At 34.6% G+C, this 19481-nt stretch overlaps 1 protein-coding gene across 1 annotated transcript in view; it reads right to left on the bottom strand.

The window, feature by feature from the left end:
• DMD (dystrophin) overlaps positions 1 to 14033 on the bottom strand; it is a 2292995-nt gene extending 2278962 nt beyond the window's left edge. Inside the window, 1 exon segment of the mRNA XM_026451980.1 lies at positions 13919 to 14033. Coding sequence (XP_026307765.1) covers positions 13919 to 13925 — 7 coding nt within the window. The 5' untranslated portion in view covers positions 13926 to 14033.
• Positions 14034 to 19481: the final 5448 nt, after the last annotated feature.

Here is a 19481-nt window from a genome sequence, read left to right as displayed (position 1 = left end):
GGATAATTTCAAAACCAATTTGCTAGATACTTAATGCATCTTTGAGATTTTCCTTCCACAGAGAAGATTTAGGAGATTATAAAGTAATTAATTTGCTCACTTCTTTATTAATTTTCTAATATCACAAAGCTGTGCATTAGAGGAAGTAGGTATTAACATTTCATATCATTTGATACATCCACTGAATTCCTACTCTGCAGCCTCAACACACCTGTGTGCTGGCAGAATTTGCAGACTTTGCAGAGTACTACTGAAGTTTAGGCTATAAACCAATCACGCATTTGCTTTGCTTTCCTATTGCTGACATTATACATCCACTATTCGCCAAACCCAAATCCTTCAGTATGTAGTTCTCATTTTCTGATGAAAATCCAGTGGAAAAATGGAAGTAGACATTTGCTTTTAATTTCAGGTATAATTTACAATAACCGTGCTGCACTGTACAGTTGGGTGATTGGTGAACTCCACCATTTTCTATTAGTGATGAAACAAGAAAAATGAAGAATCACATTTTTGCTTTGTGTTACTTTACCAATGGGCCTGAATTCATGTACCTTATAAATGAAACTGTCAATTTACTCTTCTATTATTTCAGGTGATGATTCCATTAAATTAAGACCTCAGGAGAGGTCATGTGTAAATCACAAAGGAAATAAAGCCTTTAAAATACCATGTAGGGTAACTATCATACCATCATAACTAAATATCCCAACTTTTAACAGTATAAAATAGATGAAAATGGTAACTTGGGTCAATGCATTTCCATAAACTGAATGAGGAGGAATCCTGAAAATAGTACTGTTCATGTACTATGGTTAGTAATATTAGAGGGAAGAAGGATGCAATGGAAATGATGTCACCTTAGGACTCAAACAAATGGCTTACTGGCTGTGTAAATCATTATTACTTTAAGTTAAATTTGAGTCACTCCCTCCAGAAGAGCTGAGCAAAGGGTAAAAAAATGAATAGAGAATTCATGGTCCTCAGGCACTAATAGTTTATGAATAAATCAATAACCTGAAAAGTACATCACAGCAAAATAAGTGGTGAAACAAGTATTAAGAAGATTCTATGGGAGTATACACAGGGGTACATGATTCAGCCAAAAGTAAAGAAGAGGCACTAGCTACACTATTTTGGAGGATTATAAAGCATGTACCAAGTAAATGTGTGTGAGTAAGAATTGTTTATGACTGTGGAGTGGAGTCGACATTTCCAAAGGCACATGAAAAGGAAGTGTGTTACAGTCAGAGAACTGTTTGAATGGCTAGGGTGAGGCATTCACATGGTGGATAAAAGATTAGACTGAGCACATGGCAGGGAAATTGTTGTAAGGTACCTTTTCCTTCATACAAGTTATTTGAATTATAGTCTATAAATAATATAAAGCCACTTGTGGATTTTGAGCAGAGGAATAACATATCAAGTTTTGTCTTTGAGAGAGATAAGCCTAGAAGCCTTGTGAAGGGTAAACTGGAGAGAAGCAAGAAGGAAGGTATGTTAGGAAGCTATGAGTATATTCAAAGTCAGATATGGGGATCCAAACTAAGGTGGTGATTGTCAGGAGATATGCAGGGGGAATGACAGAGCTAAAATAAATTAAGCATATAAATAGGAGAAATCAGTTGCATGGCTGTCTATAAAGAGGAAATAACACTTCCTGCCTTGCTTACCTCATATGGTTGCTATGTGAATAAATTAAACATGAAAGTATTTTGTTAATTTTAAAGTTTTGTACATTTAAGGAATTAATATTATCAAGTACTTATGAATTAAAGGTACTAGGTTTAATGACATTCTTATTTGTTCACATACAGTGAAACAACTATAAAAATTTGCTTCACTTATCCTTAAGAGAAAAGTAGCATGCTAGGTAACTCATCTGGATTTACATTTCTAAGTGGAAGTACTATTGAGGATCTACTCTGCATGAAGCTAGGGAAGTGTGGCAAGGGGACTCTGGCCAAGGACTAGAAGATAGAGAGACTGAGAGCACGTTTCTCAGGCATCTGTGGAACGCTTCTCCCATGAACAAGAAAGAGAAAGAAATATTTGGAACCAAAACATGGATGAGAAATAATCAACCCTAGAATAGGTTGCTAAAAAGAATTAAAAGATTCTTATAATAAGTTCAGTCTCTAAATGCAAGAAAAGTTTAGCTATAATCTAGTCTCTGGATGTTAACTCACCTAATCCATATTTAGGTTGCACATGAATAAGAGTTCAGTATTGAGAAAATTGTATTTATTCAACACAATGAATAAAATCAAGGCCAACGAAGGGACTTCTCTAATTACCATTTTGCAAAAAAAAAAAAAAAAAAAAAAAATACAGAAATTGAATTATTTAGTGATACTGGAAAAAGGGGTTATCCCTAAGACCTATGGCAGAAGAACTAAAAGGCAGGTAGTGATCCAAATCTGTATCACTAACTCAATTTCCTTCCAAGCAGGTACAGAAGTAGATCATGGAAGGAGTGAAATGCATAGAATCTTATAAATCTGGTTCTGATTAGAGCTCTTTCACAAGTAGCTTCATCTCACTCAGGCTCAGCTTCTAGATTTATAAACTAGGCACAAAAAAACATTTTGGAGGGGGTTGTTCTAAAGATTAGCTAAAATAATGCATGGACTGCACCTAGCATGTTAAAAATAAATAGAAAATATTAATGTACTAGTAATTATGTTTTATAAACTAAATTTTATCTCACTAAAAGAAAATATTGTAAAATTTATGTTGTTCTTCATCCACTACAGAAAATGAAATTTTTTTGAAATAGAACCAAATTTGAAATGGGAATATCCAAATAATAATAAATGTGAAAAGAAACTGAATATAATAATAAAGTTATGAAAGAGAAAAAATAAAATCTGATGCCAAAAAGAATATACAGTTCTGTTTTGTTTTGTTTTTCCAGACGGAATCTCGCTCTGTCAACCAGGCTGGAGTGCCGTGGCACGATCTCGACTCATTGCAACCTCCACCACCCGGGTTCAAGCGATTCTTCTGTCTCAGCCTCCTGAGTAGCTGGGACTACAGGCACATCAGCCCAGCTAATTTTTGTATTTTTAGTAGAGACGGGGTTTCACCTTATTGGCCAGGCTGGTCTCGAACTCCTGACCTCATGATCCACTCACTTCAACCTCCCAAAGTGCTGGGATTACAGGTGTGAGTCACCATGCCCGTCCCATACAGGTTTAAATATTGCATGGCCATGCTATATGACAGTTTGTTAGTTGAAGATATTTTTGCTTACAAAATCAATAAGATTAATCATGCATCACTCTATACTTGCTATTAAAATTACTATGTCCTGCATTTTGTGGCCTTCCCAAAGAGACAAGGAGTTTGAGTCATGATATTAGAAAAGACTAAAGACCCTACATGGTTTACTAGAGAAAACCCTTTACTTTAGTGTCAGGAGACTTTTATTACATATCTGGCCTTACTACTAACTAGAAGAAACTTAAAGGAAATGACAATTTCTCTATAAGTCTTTCAAACTAAGATATGGGACTAAACACTCTTTAATGGACTCCGGATTTTGAAATTCTAAGTTTCTATAAAAGATATCTGTCTAGATGTTTGCAACACATACAATAAATGTAGGGACCATATAAAAATGTAAAGATCTCATACCTATAAAAACCAAAATTGTAAATCAATAGAAAAATGAGCATGAGATTAGAAAAGTGCACTTTTATATATTTGTGTTATAGTTCAGTAAAACATTTTAAAAATCAAGCTTGATATAATTACTTTCTTTAATCCATAAAGGGAAAGTACCAATGAAAGTTGGGAGGAAATGTTATCCTTACTATAGATAACATTGGCATGAGCAATAAACACAAAAAAAAATGGTTCTCAAATTAATTAGTCATTAGAAAGAAATAGAAATGAGAAACACAACAAGTTAGTATAGTATAACAGCCAGAAAGGCTGAAATTAAAGACTAATAATACTAAGCATTGACATCTCCAGAACTTCTATAAAGTAATGATGTTTCTTTGTTTACCTACCTTGAAAAACTACTTGGCATTTTCAACCAAAGGTGAGTATTTTACTATTCTATGACCTAATAATTCTACTTCTTGGCATTTGCATAACAGAACATTTGCAAGAATATTCAAAGTGGAATTATTTTTAAGAGTTCACAAATGGAATCAATTTAAATGTTCATCCAGAGTAGATGGAATAAGTAAATTATAGTACATTTATATGATGGCATACTACATAACACTGAAAATTATGGAACCACAACTACAAGAAACAAAATAGATAGATCTCACAAATATAATGTTGAGAATTAGAAGCCAGAAATGACAGAGTACATCTGTATGGCTTCAAGTACATAAATTTCAGGAACTGTCTATCCTAATCGATAGTGCATTAGAAATCAGTATGACACTTATCTCTGGGACAGTATTGACTATGAAGTGGTAAGACCAAGTTTTTGATGCTGGTAACATTCTTTTCTTGCCTTGAGTAATTACTGGGGTGTGCCCAATCTGTGAAAATTCATGAAGCCAGACACCTACTGATTTGTGAACTTTTATATATTCGTGTTATAGTTCAGTAAAATGTTTTAAAAATCAAGCTGGACAGAATTACTTTCCTTAATCTATAAAGGGAAATTACTAATGCATGTTGGAAGGAATTTTTCTTTTCCTTTAGCCTATATATCTAAATTACTTCACAGAGTCAGAGACATAGAGATATAGATAAACATATACATATATGTATATATATGCATATCTATATATGTAGGAAGAGAGGAAGGGAAGAAGGGAGAGAGAAAGAGAAGGAGAGAGGGAGACTTTCTTGATAATTAAATTCTTTAGAAAATGTACCGCTTGAGAGAGAATGACTTTCTGGATGATTCAGTTCTTCAGAAAATATCTTGTTTACCTGTATCTTTTTAATTTCCTAGGAGGAGTTGGGTGTGAGGCTGGAGATCAATTACATTGGAAGATGTTGAAATTGGATAAAACCTCACGGATTATCTAACACAATTTCTTATTGTTATAGGTTTATTTAGCAATAGATCTATTCTATCTAAGATGTTAAATCCTTTCAGCCCTCCTTTGTAACCTCTGAGGTCTGATTCTGTGATTAATTTAACTTTATACATGGGTGAAACATTTTCAGGTAGCTTCTAATTAGAGAGTGTTAGACATTGAGATAAAATATGACAAGGTCTCTAAAGACAGCACAGGAAAGAGTTTCTAGTGATAGACGTACATAAACTACCAATGAGAGGTAATTGTTTTCAAATCCTCCTGAAAGTTTGCATGGTCATGCTCATGCTAGCTTTAATCATATTTAATATCATTGTATGCAACTGGCTTTTACACCAGTCTAGACATTTTCCTTCCAGGTTTGATTCCAGTGAAGATGAGCAACAGGTGGAAGGCACGCTCCTTCTTATTTCAAGTGACACTTCAAATATGTTGCTTTACCCTTTACTTTGAATTACTATTTTTCACTGATTTGCTTTCTTTCTGTTCAGTTATCATTTTGCTCTTTGATGTACTTGGCAGTTTTTTCACATCACTCATGCTAGGAACTCTGGAAGCCTCTAGCTCCGTCCTAAGCCAGCTTTACTGTCTGGATTCACAGTTGCTGTTGCTCTCTGCTTAGCTGTCACTGTAAATATTTTTCTCTTCTCATCCACATAAACCACATTCGTCTCTAAATTCCTCAGGGACTGTATCTTAGTCATCTTGCTCTAGCACAGAGCCTGGCAGTTAGAATTTATCAATAAATATTTGTTGGATAAATGAAAAGCAGCAGAAACAACCTGTCATTTCAGTTGGTGGGCTCTAATCCTGTCTGGATGACCTAATGAAGAAATGGACTCTGTTTCCTGCCACTGTGGCCACCAAAACCAGTCCATGAATGGGTTAGCAGCCAAAGGGAGAGGAAGCTGAGATTCCTACTCACTAATGTGTCCATCACATGTAGGCTTTTACTTAATCTCCTTCTTTTTACACTTGTCATAGAACATAAATGAGTACCACCTAAAACTCATACAATTTCAGGTTAGCATTAGTGTCATTTTCAATAATCCGGCTTATTGTTGCTGTACTGAACAATTCTACTTACAGCATGTATAAAAGAAATCTGTATTAGTAAAAACAGACTATGATGGTCCTTATCACATTTTATCCTGGGAGTGTTACAATCAGTTGTAACAATGTTACGACCAGAGCCGAATGATGCTGATAAGTTTATTTTCCCTGCTGTTCTAAGCTCTTTGTATTCATAACCCTGTCTTCACATTGCACCATAATGTCAATATTTCTTCTGGAAATTTGATAAACACCATCCATTTACCTTCAAGTTTACATGGACAGCAATTAATCTCTGTGTACCACCTACATTTCCAGTTGTCATCCTGTACTTCCTCTATAAACGTTTGCTCAAAAGAACATCTCATTTTTACTTCCCATAGTACTTTTGTCTAGACAATATTTTTACCCATTTGCTTATTTACTGCAGTACACTTTAAGCTGTAACCCCAAAGCTCAAGAAAATAAGTTTTTAGAGGCCAGTCATGTTAGGCATATAATTTATATGTTTATAATTTAAGTCATCTTTTCAAAAGTAGTATATAATTGAATATTTAAAGTATTCTTGTTTTATTCAGAAGTCTCATTTTATATTGCAATTAGTATCTATAGGTCAAAATGTATGTAGTTATAAAAAAGGTTTTCTTTAAAAAGTTTGCTTTCCAAAACTATCAAAGGAGATACTGAAACATTACAGCTAACTTGAGTTTTTTAATTTAATTTAAAGATAGTGTGAACAGGTACCGAAGACACTGTCTTACGTTTTACTAATATGGATATAGAGTGGATTAAATTTGTGAAAAGGTATATCTGCTCAGAGTCTATAAATTTCTCAAGGTCAGAAAATAAACCATAAAAAGATTTAATTCCTCTAAAGCTTTAAGCATGCTAATATTTGTTAACTTGATCTTATAAAATGTCATTTGAGATGTGTTTATCTCCAAACCCTAAAATATTAATTTTTATTGATCAGTTTATGAGTTTTTGCTAACTTGCAGTAACTTTATTTTTTCTGTTGACTCTAACATATAACAGATGAAGACATGTTCAGATATAACATGCTAAGATAAATAAAACATCAACACTCATGTTAACACTGCAAATACATGAGAGTTTTATACTAAGACAATCATCTCCTCCCTCTGACTTATATTTTCCTGAAGGACATTTACATAGCACAAGTATTTTAAAGACTTTTGGCTATGTGATGACACCTGGAACATATACTTTGAATCTAAGGGAAAGGAGAGTCACATTTATCTCCTTTCTAAAACAATTCAAATATGATGTATCCTTATTTGCTAAGCTGAAAGTAAGACGAAGTCAAATAAATGGAAAATCAAATATTTTTAAACTTCTAGGAGATTTTGTTTGCTTTTTTGTTATTTTAATAAGAGAAACAAAGTAAAACATGTAAAAACACAAAATCTCACCCAGCATCCTCTTACAAAATGCTCAATTTTCAAATAAGCAGTAATGTTTGTTCTATTTATTACTGGTCTTTAAGAGAAATAGACCAAAAAAAAAAAAAAAAAAGAACATCTTGGAAGGCGAGTGTACTTTCATAATTCCCTGAGAAGCCCAGTGATTATGAGTAATGTGAACCAGAGTTCAACATTCTTACCCTTGGATCAGGAAAAAGAAAGTCCTTTAAAAGATCAAGATCTTTGATAGCAGTAACAAGAACTAAATTTGCCAGGGGTGGAGCTGTCCTCTTGTCAATTTCAGGCAAGAAGCAATCTTTTCCTGTGTAGTGAAAGGCAAGCCAACTAAAGAAAAAAATCTGTGTGACTTCAATTACATAACATTGACTAGATGGTTGAGAAACAATACTTTCACAGATTTTTTTTCTTTCTGTAAAACTTTACTTGTATGTTGGTTCTTATTTCATTCAGAGATATATTAAGAGCAAATGAAATTGTTTTCAAATACACAAAAAAACTCCCCCATGACAACTTTTTCTCAATTGCCTCTTTTGCCTTTCCTCAGTTTTATCCTTTTCAGTGGGTCTCCCTCACCACTCCATATTCCTAAGCCAACAGGAAGAATTTCTTTCAGACCCCTAAACCTTGTATCTGTTACCATAGAGACAGGCATCACAAAATAGCTGCTCAGGAACATCCTCATGGAAATACAATAAGAATCCTATGGGTTTTACAGGAATTTCCAGTGCTACCAGTGAGCAGAAATTATATCTTTCCCTAGAAAAAACAAATGTGGGGATTTTAGTTGCATATCACGGAACTATGGAGATTGTAATATTTGGTGGTAAATTCAGAACCCCGCAGCTTTATGCTTAGAATTTGATTATAGTTTCCCCTGTGATGTAAAAAAAATCCCTTCTCATATCCCTATGTTCAGGAAAATATAAATGACTCATTGCCAATTCTTAAATTTAGCATGTCTTATCAATCATTTACTAAAACCCTTAATTGTTTGTTTATAATGCAGTGCATTTATTTTATCTTGATCCCTTCTAGAACATATTTGATCAAGAACACACTCATATTGTTATAAAAGTAAGTCTCTAAAACTGTGCAATTCCAAAACTGCTGAGAGAGTCTATAAACCCACGAAGAGAGAAGAGGGTAGCTGCAAGAAGAAAATTCCACTCACTTTACCTTGTTTTCCACTGACTTTCACCCTTTCTGTAAGTCTACTGAAATCATACACTAACAGAAAAGTGGCAATAAAACTAACTGAATCCTACCAAATAGGTAAATTCAGCAAGATTAATGGAGTCTAACTAGGCACATATTATACATAAGTCAATGATTGCAGAGACTTCAAGTTTTTATAGCAACATTAAATAAACATTTCTCAACAAGTAAATTCTCTCAATAGATTAACAGCCAAATGAAACCATCTTTATCTGTTAGGCTGCATATTTGAACTACTTTTCCAAGTCTCTAATACTTAAGTAGTATGGGTGGTTACAATTTCTGTTTATGGTATGGAACTGTTATTTAACTGTGACATTGCTTGTTAAGATACTTGAGTCAATAAGCAAAAAACAAAATTTCTTTATAGTCTAGAGATGAGGTGAGCAAACTTTTCCTATCAAGGGCCCGATAGTAAATATTCCGGCTTTGTGGCCCACATGGTTTCTGTCATAAGTACTTAACTGTGTTTTAGCATGAAGGCAGTCATATATAGTATATAAACAAATAAATGGGTGCGGCTGTCTTCCAAATAAACTTTATAGACTCTTAAATTGAAATTTTATATAATTTCATGTGTCAGAAATATTCTTGAAATGAAACAATTCAGAAATGTGAAAACCATTTTAACTGACTGGTCAAACAGTAATAGATGTGACATGTGGGCTATCATTTACTGACCCCTAGCCTGGATGACGCAAGTGGAGTAGAGACACTCAGAGAAGTGTCTAAAGAAAAGAACATGTTTTTAAAAGAAACGATTGACTCACAGATTCTTAGTTAAAAATTATCTCAGACATCTTGAATTTCCTTTTATTACAGAAACTCCATTCTTAACACTGAACACTTTAGGAACAAGGAATGCAGTGTCTCACAAAGTAGTCAATTCTCTGCTCACAACATTAACTGGAAGAATACTTTTCCATTGCTACCATAAAGGTGCAAGTGAGTCTAAACCCTCTTCTGCATTACAGCACATCTAATATTTGAAATCAACTTAATTTTATCTATTTTTTTCCTTCAAATATTCTTCAACTTTTCACTTTTCTAGTACTTTCCATGCCCCTCAAATGTTATAGTTTGTAGGACCTTATAGCATTCAGACACTTTTCACTGAACATACCCCCAAATGTTAAGGTTCCTCTTAGATCATGGTGTCCTTCTAAAATATGTATATATTACCATATATAATATATACATATACCATATATATCATATATATATACACAGACACACCATATATATCATATGTACCCTTCTAAAATTTGTTCTCAACTTTTTCATTTCCTTTTTCAGGATACATGTCCAACAATATTACTTTGTTTCATTGTATTTTGATGTCATGTGAATTATGACTGAGAATAATGATGACCAACAAAATCAGTAAGATTTATTCAATTAATTATTGTTAAGCTTTAACTCTCTCAGGTCCTGTACTTGCCACATTGATTTTATGAACCTTAGCTTAGAATGTTACACTTATTCCTATTACAATTATTCTCTTTGACCTCACCATAGTTTTTAGGTGGTCATAATGCTTTGGCACCCTAATAGTTCAATGTATTTGTTTTCCTTCCCAGCTAGACAGGCTATCTGGATCGTGCTTCAGTTTTTGGATATTAATATTTCACAGGCCAAGTAGGTTCAAGAACAGAGACATAAGGCACATTACAGAAGATTAGGTTCAAGTCAGATGGAGCCAATTTTATAGAACTATGCTATAGTCCTGTGAAAGGCCCTCTTCCTGGTTTACAGTGATTCATTAATTGACACATCACAGGCAGGGTAATTTAGCAAGCTGATTTATTGGCCAGACTCTTATGTCAAACAGAAAACATTTCTCCATTTTCACCATATGAGCATAATAAAAATCTTTACCAAAGTCCATGCTATAATCAAGATAACTAGCCATATTACATATTTTTCAGATAACATTGGAGAATCACAGCATATATTACCTTTGCACTCTTTCTAAACCATCTCACCTTCTTCAGGAATTGTCAGTTACTCCCAGTGAAGAAAAAAATATTGCATATTTTTCTGGAAAAAATATTTCCAGTTTTAAGTAATTATTTACTCTCCACAATCTAATTATGAACTTTCTTTCCTATTTTTCACTTTAGTTTATTAACTCCAGGACCAACTAAAATATTGTCGTGGCTTTCTCTTTAAACAGTTATGACTTTTTTTTTAAAGTGTGTGTGTGTGTGTGTATGCACACGCTTAAGTGGTTTGTTTTTATTTGCTTTTTCCTTCTTAAAAGATGAATTATATGAGAATGGGAGGATAATAGGATGGAGCACGCTTCTCAAGCAAAATATTTCAAAGCATATTTCTTAACCGACAGTGTCTTCCCCTGCTCATCTTTCTGAAGAGCAACACACCTGAGAGTCAGCTACTCTATCTCATGTGGGAAATTTCACTTGATAGTCTTATCACAAAAAGAGAAATAAAGGAGATTTTTTACTTAAAAAATAATGATGTTCAATAAGATTCTTACCTATAGGAGATAAATAATTGTTTTAGACTATAAATGCCTTAGAGAAAACAATCTGAGTTTGAGAGAACTGGGGAAAACTCACATAGATGTATAAAAGTCACTCATTCTGGATTTAAAAATATATTAAATTGTTTGTAGTCTATTTCATTGTGTCCCACTTCTCTTTCACACCTTCTTTCTATTTATATGCATTTCTCCTTCATCGTTTTTTCTCCCTTGAATCACTTCAGAAGACACAGGATTAAGCAATTGGGATTTGAAGACTTCACGTGGTCTCAGCACTCTGCAGGCTGACCCTGTTTTAGAGCAAGAAATATTGGCAGACATTTCCAGCTCTTAAAATACATTTATCAATAAGTGTTTGCCTGCTCTTCAGGTGCGTGGCATATAGACTTTACGATTTCATTAATAATCAACAGCTAGTGCCACCTAGCGTCTGTCCAATCCATTCATCAGTGGGACCAAATACAGAGCACTTTGTAACCATAAATGAAGCAAGCCTAAATTATAAACAAATACAAAAACATAGTTTGGGGATTCCAGTGGCAGATTTAAATTACACTATCTTCATTGAAAAAGAAAAACCTTCTTTTAAAAGTAACTATGGTAACAAGAGTGTGAGTCTAGAAGGAAGCTCACATTTTTTCAAAGGAGACAATTCACGAAAGGAGAGTCCTACTAAAGACGCAATGTAAAAGAGTTTTTACAGTCTCAAATTGTCACTTAAAACAGTTATAAAAAGTTGAAAAGTAACATTGGCCAAAGAGGGCTGTATTTTAAACAATAGTATAGACAGAGCTGATTTTTCTCAACCAGTCACAGAATAACCCTGTAGCATTTGGATGCAAAATTCTGTCAGTCTTTGAGCTTCCCAAAGATTAACCAAGTTCTGTAACACACTATACAAAAGCATCTACAGTACTTAAAATTATTAAATGGAAATAATCAGAGTGCCTGAGCCACATTATAAAATAATTCTTTGCTGCTAAAATGATACATCTAGAAAACTATTTTCTTTCCTGCTGTACATATGAATTATGAATGATATATTCAACCATGGTAATGTATGCTTCAAGGTTAAAAAGTACTCATCCAAATCCCTGACTATTTTTCAAACCAGAAGTTAGCAATTATTTTGGAGAAATCCTAGTATAATTAGCCCACCACTTGCCAATTAATTTACTGATATTTAAATACATGTTATTTGTAACTCACCCTTTCTAAGAGGAATACGTAATTGAAAACCATGGAAGAACATTCAGAAAAAAAGTTACATAACACTCAATAGTGTTCCTTAACCCAACTGACTGGGATATTACAATTACTACAGAAAAGGCACAGCACACACGAGTAGCACTGTGTACACGGAAAGGTCATATTAGATGTACATATACGATAGTCTGTTAACTTGGATGATTTAGCTACTCAGGCTATTGAGGAGACTGGGTAGAGAGCCGAAAGATTCTGTATTACATAGACAGTTAATAATCAGGCTTTTCACACTTAGGAAGATCTATTTCTATATTATTTAATATCTGTTTTAAACAATCACTTGTTAAATGTTTGAGTGTTTTATTTTCTTGTCACCCTAGTGGTGATAAAAATTATTTCAATATGTTCAGTCTGATTACAGTCACTGACAGATCCCCATGACAGCATGTGAAGACAGGTTATAGAAAGGATGCATAGTTTATACAAAAAGCATAAATTGCTCCCTTTTCTCCAAAAACTTTATTTTTGGAGCCAAATACCGTCCATGCTCATTCTCCATTTGCTTAAAAGTACTTATAATTCTAATCCACTGATTGTAGGGGAAAGAAATATTGCAAAACAGAAAAAGCGTCCTAAAAATTGTACGCAGGCAAGAAAGAATGTAAGACAAAACTCATTAAAGGGCAAAATAAATAAATAAATAAATGAATGAATGCTCACATTTTCAATAATTTATCATTTCTGTCGTTTTTCATTAACAGCCTTCAAAGCCCTATCTGAAACAAGCTGATACAGAGAAATTAAGAGCAGTAATCAAGCGAGAAATGATAGACCAGCTGGGTCGACATCAACTTGGCAAAACGTGAATACAGTTCAATAGCTGAAACAGATGCTAGAGTTGTTGAAAAACCCTGCAGGAGATATTGATATATTTTCTTCATATAATGCAGAATGACTGAATAAATGTCAAAAGCTAGAAATTGATGAGGAGAAATGACTGACAGCCAAACTCCTTATAAAATAGAAACCAAGTGTAACAATTTTCAACCTATCCAAACATTCTATACATTCTCTTTTCTCTCAATGTCTGAATATGCCAATACATCAATCAGTTCTTGCAACTAAACTGCATATAACTAAGCTGGGGTAGATTTCCCCATAGATTTTTCCCCCCTGTCATCATCTACCTGAAGAAACCTAGACTCTTGAACAATACTTTATTCTAAAATCTTCTAACACTGATTTCTATCCCAGAAGTGTTTTCCTGAGATTGAAGGCAAGCACACCCCCTCCCCAAAATCTAACGCAGCACAAGGCAATTTTAAAATCCATTCTCTAAAAGCAACACTGTTTGCAGAGTTTGAAGAGCTCGGCAACAAACCCCAGCTACCAACAGCTGCTTGTTCAAACATATGCTTTGTCATGGCCAGCTTCTAATTGTATTCATAATGATGTAATAGCTTTAATAATCCTACCTTCCATGCCAGCTGTTTTTCCTGTCACTCCATCATGCCAATAAGTTGGCTGCTGTAACAAATCAAGATAGTGCAAAACAGCATCTTTCTCCTGATTCTGTCATCTTCCTGAAAGCATTCTATTACTGCCGACTGCTGGGAACCAGAAAGTCTATTTGAATTCCAACAGCTCCCCTTTCGCATGATTCAAGTTAGGTTAGGTGGGCATGCCTAACATGATTCTCTCAGTCATTTATTATGCAGCTGCTACAACGTCGGTGTGGTAACCACTCTGACTATCTGATACGTCAGTCGAACAAAACCTATACCTCGGAGCAAACACATGAGCCAGTGCAGCGTTCTGCATTTAACGAGCATTCTTCCTGCCTAAAACACAGTGGATCTGCAAATCTCTTTCAGTATCTACTCGCTCTTCCGTACAGATGCAAAGCCTTTGGATTAGATTATTTTCCTAAGTGTAACAAGAGTAGAGTTCCTTGTCAAACATTATATTATTCATACTGAAATTTTGGCTGATTTTTATGTATCTTCACAGCATTTTAAGGGTAAAAACTCTCTTTTGAATTGTACTTTTGAAATAAGATGCTGTGTGCTCAGCTCCACATCTCTGCTTTATTATAAAATATAGCATGTACTTTCTCAAATGGAATTTGCCTCTTGTGACTCTATAGCAAATTTTCAAATAAGAGGATATTTCAAGAAAATATTATTTATTTTGCACATTGGAGACATTTAAAGTCTGGCACTCTGTGTGTTTCTCCCAAGGGTAGACTTTATACTTGATATTTTGACTTTAGATGAGTGATTTCTTCACAAAGTAAGAAATCAGATTAGCTGAATCTCTTACACAACGTCTTTAACAAGTAAATAAATGCTAGTCAGGAAAACTGCATTTTGTGTTTTAAAAATACTAATCATGAATCAGTATTTGTTAAAAGAAACTGTAATTGTTATCAATTATACAGTATAATTTTATCTAAAACTTCCAAGTTCGCCTGTCTTGGGGCATTTATGGTTTGAAATTATAACACAAGAAAGTTTAAGTGTTTTCATGAGAAAAACTGATAAAATTTTATGTTTCCTCTCAGATTTCTATTAGGTATTTAGTTTGTTAGTGAAGCTATCCCCCACCACCACAAAAAGTAAACAGACAGCTGGTTTCATAGCTACATTATGGAACTATAAGGAATAACTCATTTAGCATATGTGAAATATTCCAATATAACTATTCTGAAATAATGTTTTCCTAAGGCGTATGGGTGGGGGGGGGGGCTGTGTGTGTGTGTACTCATACATTTTAGCTATTCTACTTCCATTTGATTGTTATGTAACAAACACAAATAATCCCTATAGATCAAGACATACACAATAATCAGTAACTTATAGTTTATTATATATAATTTATAAATGCAAGAAATAAACTTGAAAGACAAGTTGAGTCCATATGAATCCACCAAGATTTCTCTAAAATAATATAACTATCATTCCAGAAAACTCTGAAAATACTGGTATATCAACTACTGCTATTTTACACAAAAAGTCTTTTGTGATTAGCATATCTATTTTTGAGATTGAGAATAGCATAAATGCCATGTGTTTTTTTGTTGTATTCTTGGCTTCTACTAGCCTCTCCAGTTTCAACTCTTGCCTCTCTTCCTCTTTATACTGTATTCCAGCCACAATGGACTTCTATTTGTTCCTCTAAAATACTGGACTCCTTCTTGTTTCAGATATTTTCCACATTCTGTTTCACCTATTCATAAGTCTGTCTTGAGGCTTGTGAAAATTAATTTTTTTTGTAAAAATGTAAGTTGTACATGTTTCGATGTACGTACAGTGAAATGATTACTAAAGTACAGCTAATTAACATATCCATCCTCTTACATGGTTACGCTTTTTTTGTGCATTTGGTGATAACACTCAAGATCTACTCTCTTAGTGCACACAGTAGTGTTATTAACTATAGTCCCTATCCTGCACATTAGATCTCTAGAACTCATTCATCCTAATAATGAAAACTCTGTACCCTTTGACCAATATCTTCCCATTCTCCCCCTCCCTCTGCCCTTGGTAACAATCTACCCTCTGCTTCTTTATAGTTGACTGTTTAGATTCTACATATAAGTGAGGTAATGCAGTATCATTCTTCCTGTGTCTGGCTTATTTCACTTAGCATAATGTTCTCCAGGTTCACCCACATTATCACAAATAGCAGGATTTCCTTCCTTTGTAGGCTAAATATTATTTTATTTATTTTATATATATCGTGATTTCTTTATTAATTTATCTGTTGATGTACACTCAGGTTGTTTTCATACCTTGGCTATTGTGAATAACTCTGCACTGAACATGGGAGTGCAGATATCTCATCTAGATACTGATTTCACTTCCTTTTTATATATACCCAAAAGAGTGGTGGTTTGATCCTAGGGCATTGATATTTTAACTTTTTGAGGAATCTCCATACTGTTCTCCATAATGGCTATACAAATTTACATTCCCGCCAACAATGTATAAAGATTCCCTTTTATGCACATTCTTGCCAAAACTTGTCTTTCTGATAATAGCCATCCTAACAAATTTGAGGTGATATTTCACTGTTGCTTTAATTTGCATTTCCCTGATGATTAGTGCTTTTGAGAATCTTTTCATATACCTGTTGGCCATTTGCATGTCTTCTTTGGAGAACTGTCTATTCAGGGGCTTTGCCCATTTCTAATCAGATTTTTTTAGTTTTTGTGTGTTTTGCTTGAGCTCTGAGTTCCTCATATATTTTGGATGAAAGCTGCATATTGGTCATGTGGTTTGCTAATATATTCTCCCACTCCATAGTTGTCTCTTCACTGTGTTGTTTCCCGTGCTATACAGAAGGTTTATAGCTTGTCATAGTACAACTTGTTCAATTTTTATTTTACTGCCTGTGCTTTTTATGTCATATCTAAAAACTCACTGCCAAGAAAAATTTCAAAAAGTTTTTCTTCCATGCACTTTCTTCTAGAAATTTTGTAGTTGCAGGTCTTACATTTAAATCTTTAATAAATTTTTAGTTGACTTTTGTTGTGTAATGTAAGATAAGGGTCCAATTTTATTCTTTTGCATGTGTATATCCAGTTTTTCAAACACCATTTATTAAAAAGAATATCCTTTCCTCATAGTGTACTCTTGTTGCCCTTCTCAAAATTTAGTTGACCATATATTAATGGGTTTATTTATGGGCCCTCCATTCTGTTGCATTGGTCTCTATGTCTGCTTTGATGCCAGTACTATATCATTTTGATTACTAAAGCTTTGTCATATAACTCAAAATCAGGAAGTATGACGCCTCCAATGTTGCTTATCGCTGTCAAGATTGCTTTGGCTATTCTATTTCTTTTGTTGTTGCATATGAATTTTAGATTTTTTTTAAAGTATATAGCAAGCCCTTTATATATATATATATATATATATTATTATACTTTAAGTTCTAGGGTACATGTGCATAACGTGCAGGTTTGTTACATATGTATACTTGTGCCATGTTGGTGTGTTGCACCCATCGACTCATCATTTACATCAGGTAAAACTCCCAATGCAATCCCTCCCCCATCCCCCCGCCCCCTTCCCCATGATAGGCCCCGGTGTGTGATGTTCCCCTTCCTGAGTCCAAGTGATCTCATTGTTCAGTTCCCACCTATGAGCGAGAACATGTGGTGTTTGGTTTTCTGTTCTTGTGATAGTTTGCTAAGAATGATGGTTTCCAGCTGCATCCATGTCCCTACAAAGGACACAAACTCATCCTTTTTTATGGCTGCATAGTATTCCATGGTGTATATGTGCCACATTTTCTTAATCCAGTCTGTCACTGATGGACATTTGGGTTGATTCCAAGTCTTTGCTATGGTGAATAGTGCCGCAATAAACATACGTGTGCATGTGTCTTTACAGCAGCATGATTTATGATCCTTTGGGTATATACCCAGTAATGGGATGGCTGGGTCATATGGTACATCTAGTTCTAGATCCTTGAGGAATCGCTATACTGTTTTCCATAATGGTTGAACTAGTTTACAGTCCCACCAACAGTGTAAAAGTGTTCCTATTTCTCCACATCCTCTCCAGCACCTGTTGTTTCCTGACTTTTTAATGATTGCCATTCTAACTGGTGTGAGATGGTATCTCATTGCAGTTTTGATTTGCAGTTCTCTGATGGCGAGTGATGATGAGCATTTTTTCATGTGTCTGTTGGCTGTATGAACGAACGTCTTCTTTTGAGAAATGTCTGTTCATATTCTTTGCCCACTTTTTGATGGGGTTGTTTGTTTTTTTCTTGTAAATTTGTTTGAGTTCTTTGTAGGTTCTGGATATTAGCCCTTTGTCAGATGAGTAGATTGCAACAATTTTCTCCCATTCTGTAGGTTGCCTGTTCACTCTGATAGTAGTTTCTTTTGCTGTGCAGAAGCTCTTTAGTTTAATTAGATCCCATTTGTCAATTTTGGCTTTTGTTGCCATTGCTTTTGGTGTTTTAGACATGAAGTCCTTGCCCATGCCTATGTCCTGAATGGTACTACCTAGGTTTTCTACCAGAGGTACAAGGAGGAGCTGGTACCATTCCTTCTGAAACTATTCCAATCAATTGAAAAAGAGGGAATCCTCCCTAACTCATTTTATGAGGCTAACATCATCCTGATACCAAAGCCTCTCACAGACACAACAAAAAAGAATTTTAGACCAATATCCCTGATGAACATCGATGCAAAAATCCTCAATAAAATACTGGCAAACTGGATTCAGCAGCACATCAAAAAGCTTATCCACCATGATCAAGTGGGCTTCATCCCTGGGATGCAAGGCTGGTTCAACATTCGCAAATCAATAAACGTAATCCAGCATATAAACAGAACCAAAGACAAGAACCACATGATTATCTCAGTAGATGCAGAAAAGGTCTTTGACAAAATTCAACAGCCCTTCATGCTAAAAACACTCAATAAATTCGGTATTGATGGAACGTACCTCAAAATAATAAGAGCTATTTATGACAAACCCACAGCTAATATCATACTGAATGGGCAAAAACTGGAAAAATTCCCTTTGAAAACTGGCACAAGACAGGGATGCCCTCTCTCACCACTCCTATTCAACATAGTGTTGGAAGTTCTGGCTAGGGCAATCAGGCAAGAGAAAGAAATCAAGGGTATTCAGTTAGGAAAAGAGGAAGTCAAATTGTCCCTGTTTGCAGATGACATGATTGTGTATTTAGAAAACCCCATCGTCTCAGCCCAAAATCTTCTTAAGCTGATAAGCAACTTCAGCAAAGTCTCAGGATACAAAATTAATGTGCAAAAATCACAAGCATTCTTATACACCAGTAACAGACAAGCAGAGAGCCAAATCAGGAATGAACTTCCATTCACAATTGCTTCAAAGAGAATAAAATACCTAGGAATCCAACTTACAAGGGATGTAAAGGACCTCTTCAAGGAGAACTACAAACCACTGCTCAGTGAAATCAAAGAGGACACAAACAAATGGAAGAACATACCATGCTCATGGATAGGCAGAATCAATATTGTGAAAATGGCCA

This window comes from Piliocolobus tephrosceles, chromosome 12, assembly GCF_002776525.5.
Source record: "Piliocolobus tephrosceles isolate RC106 chromosome 12, ASM277652v3, whole genome shotgun sequence".
Lineage (NCBI taxonomy): Eukaryota > Metazoa > Chordata > Mammalia > Primates > Cercopithecidae > Piliocolobus > Piliocolobus tephrosceles.
The sequence above is the reverse complement of the archived record's forward strand: the minus strand, read 5'-3'. Positions and strand labels throughout refer to the sequence as shown.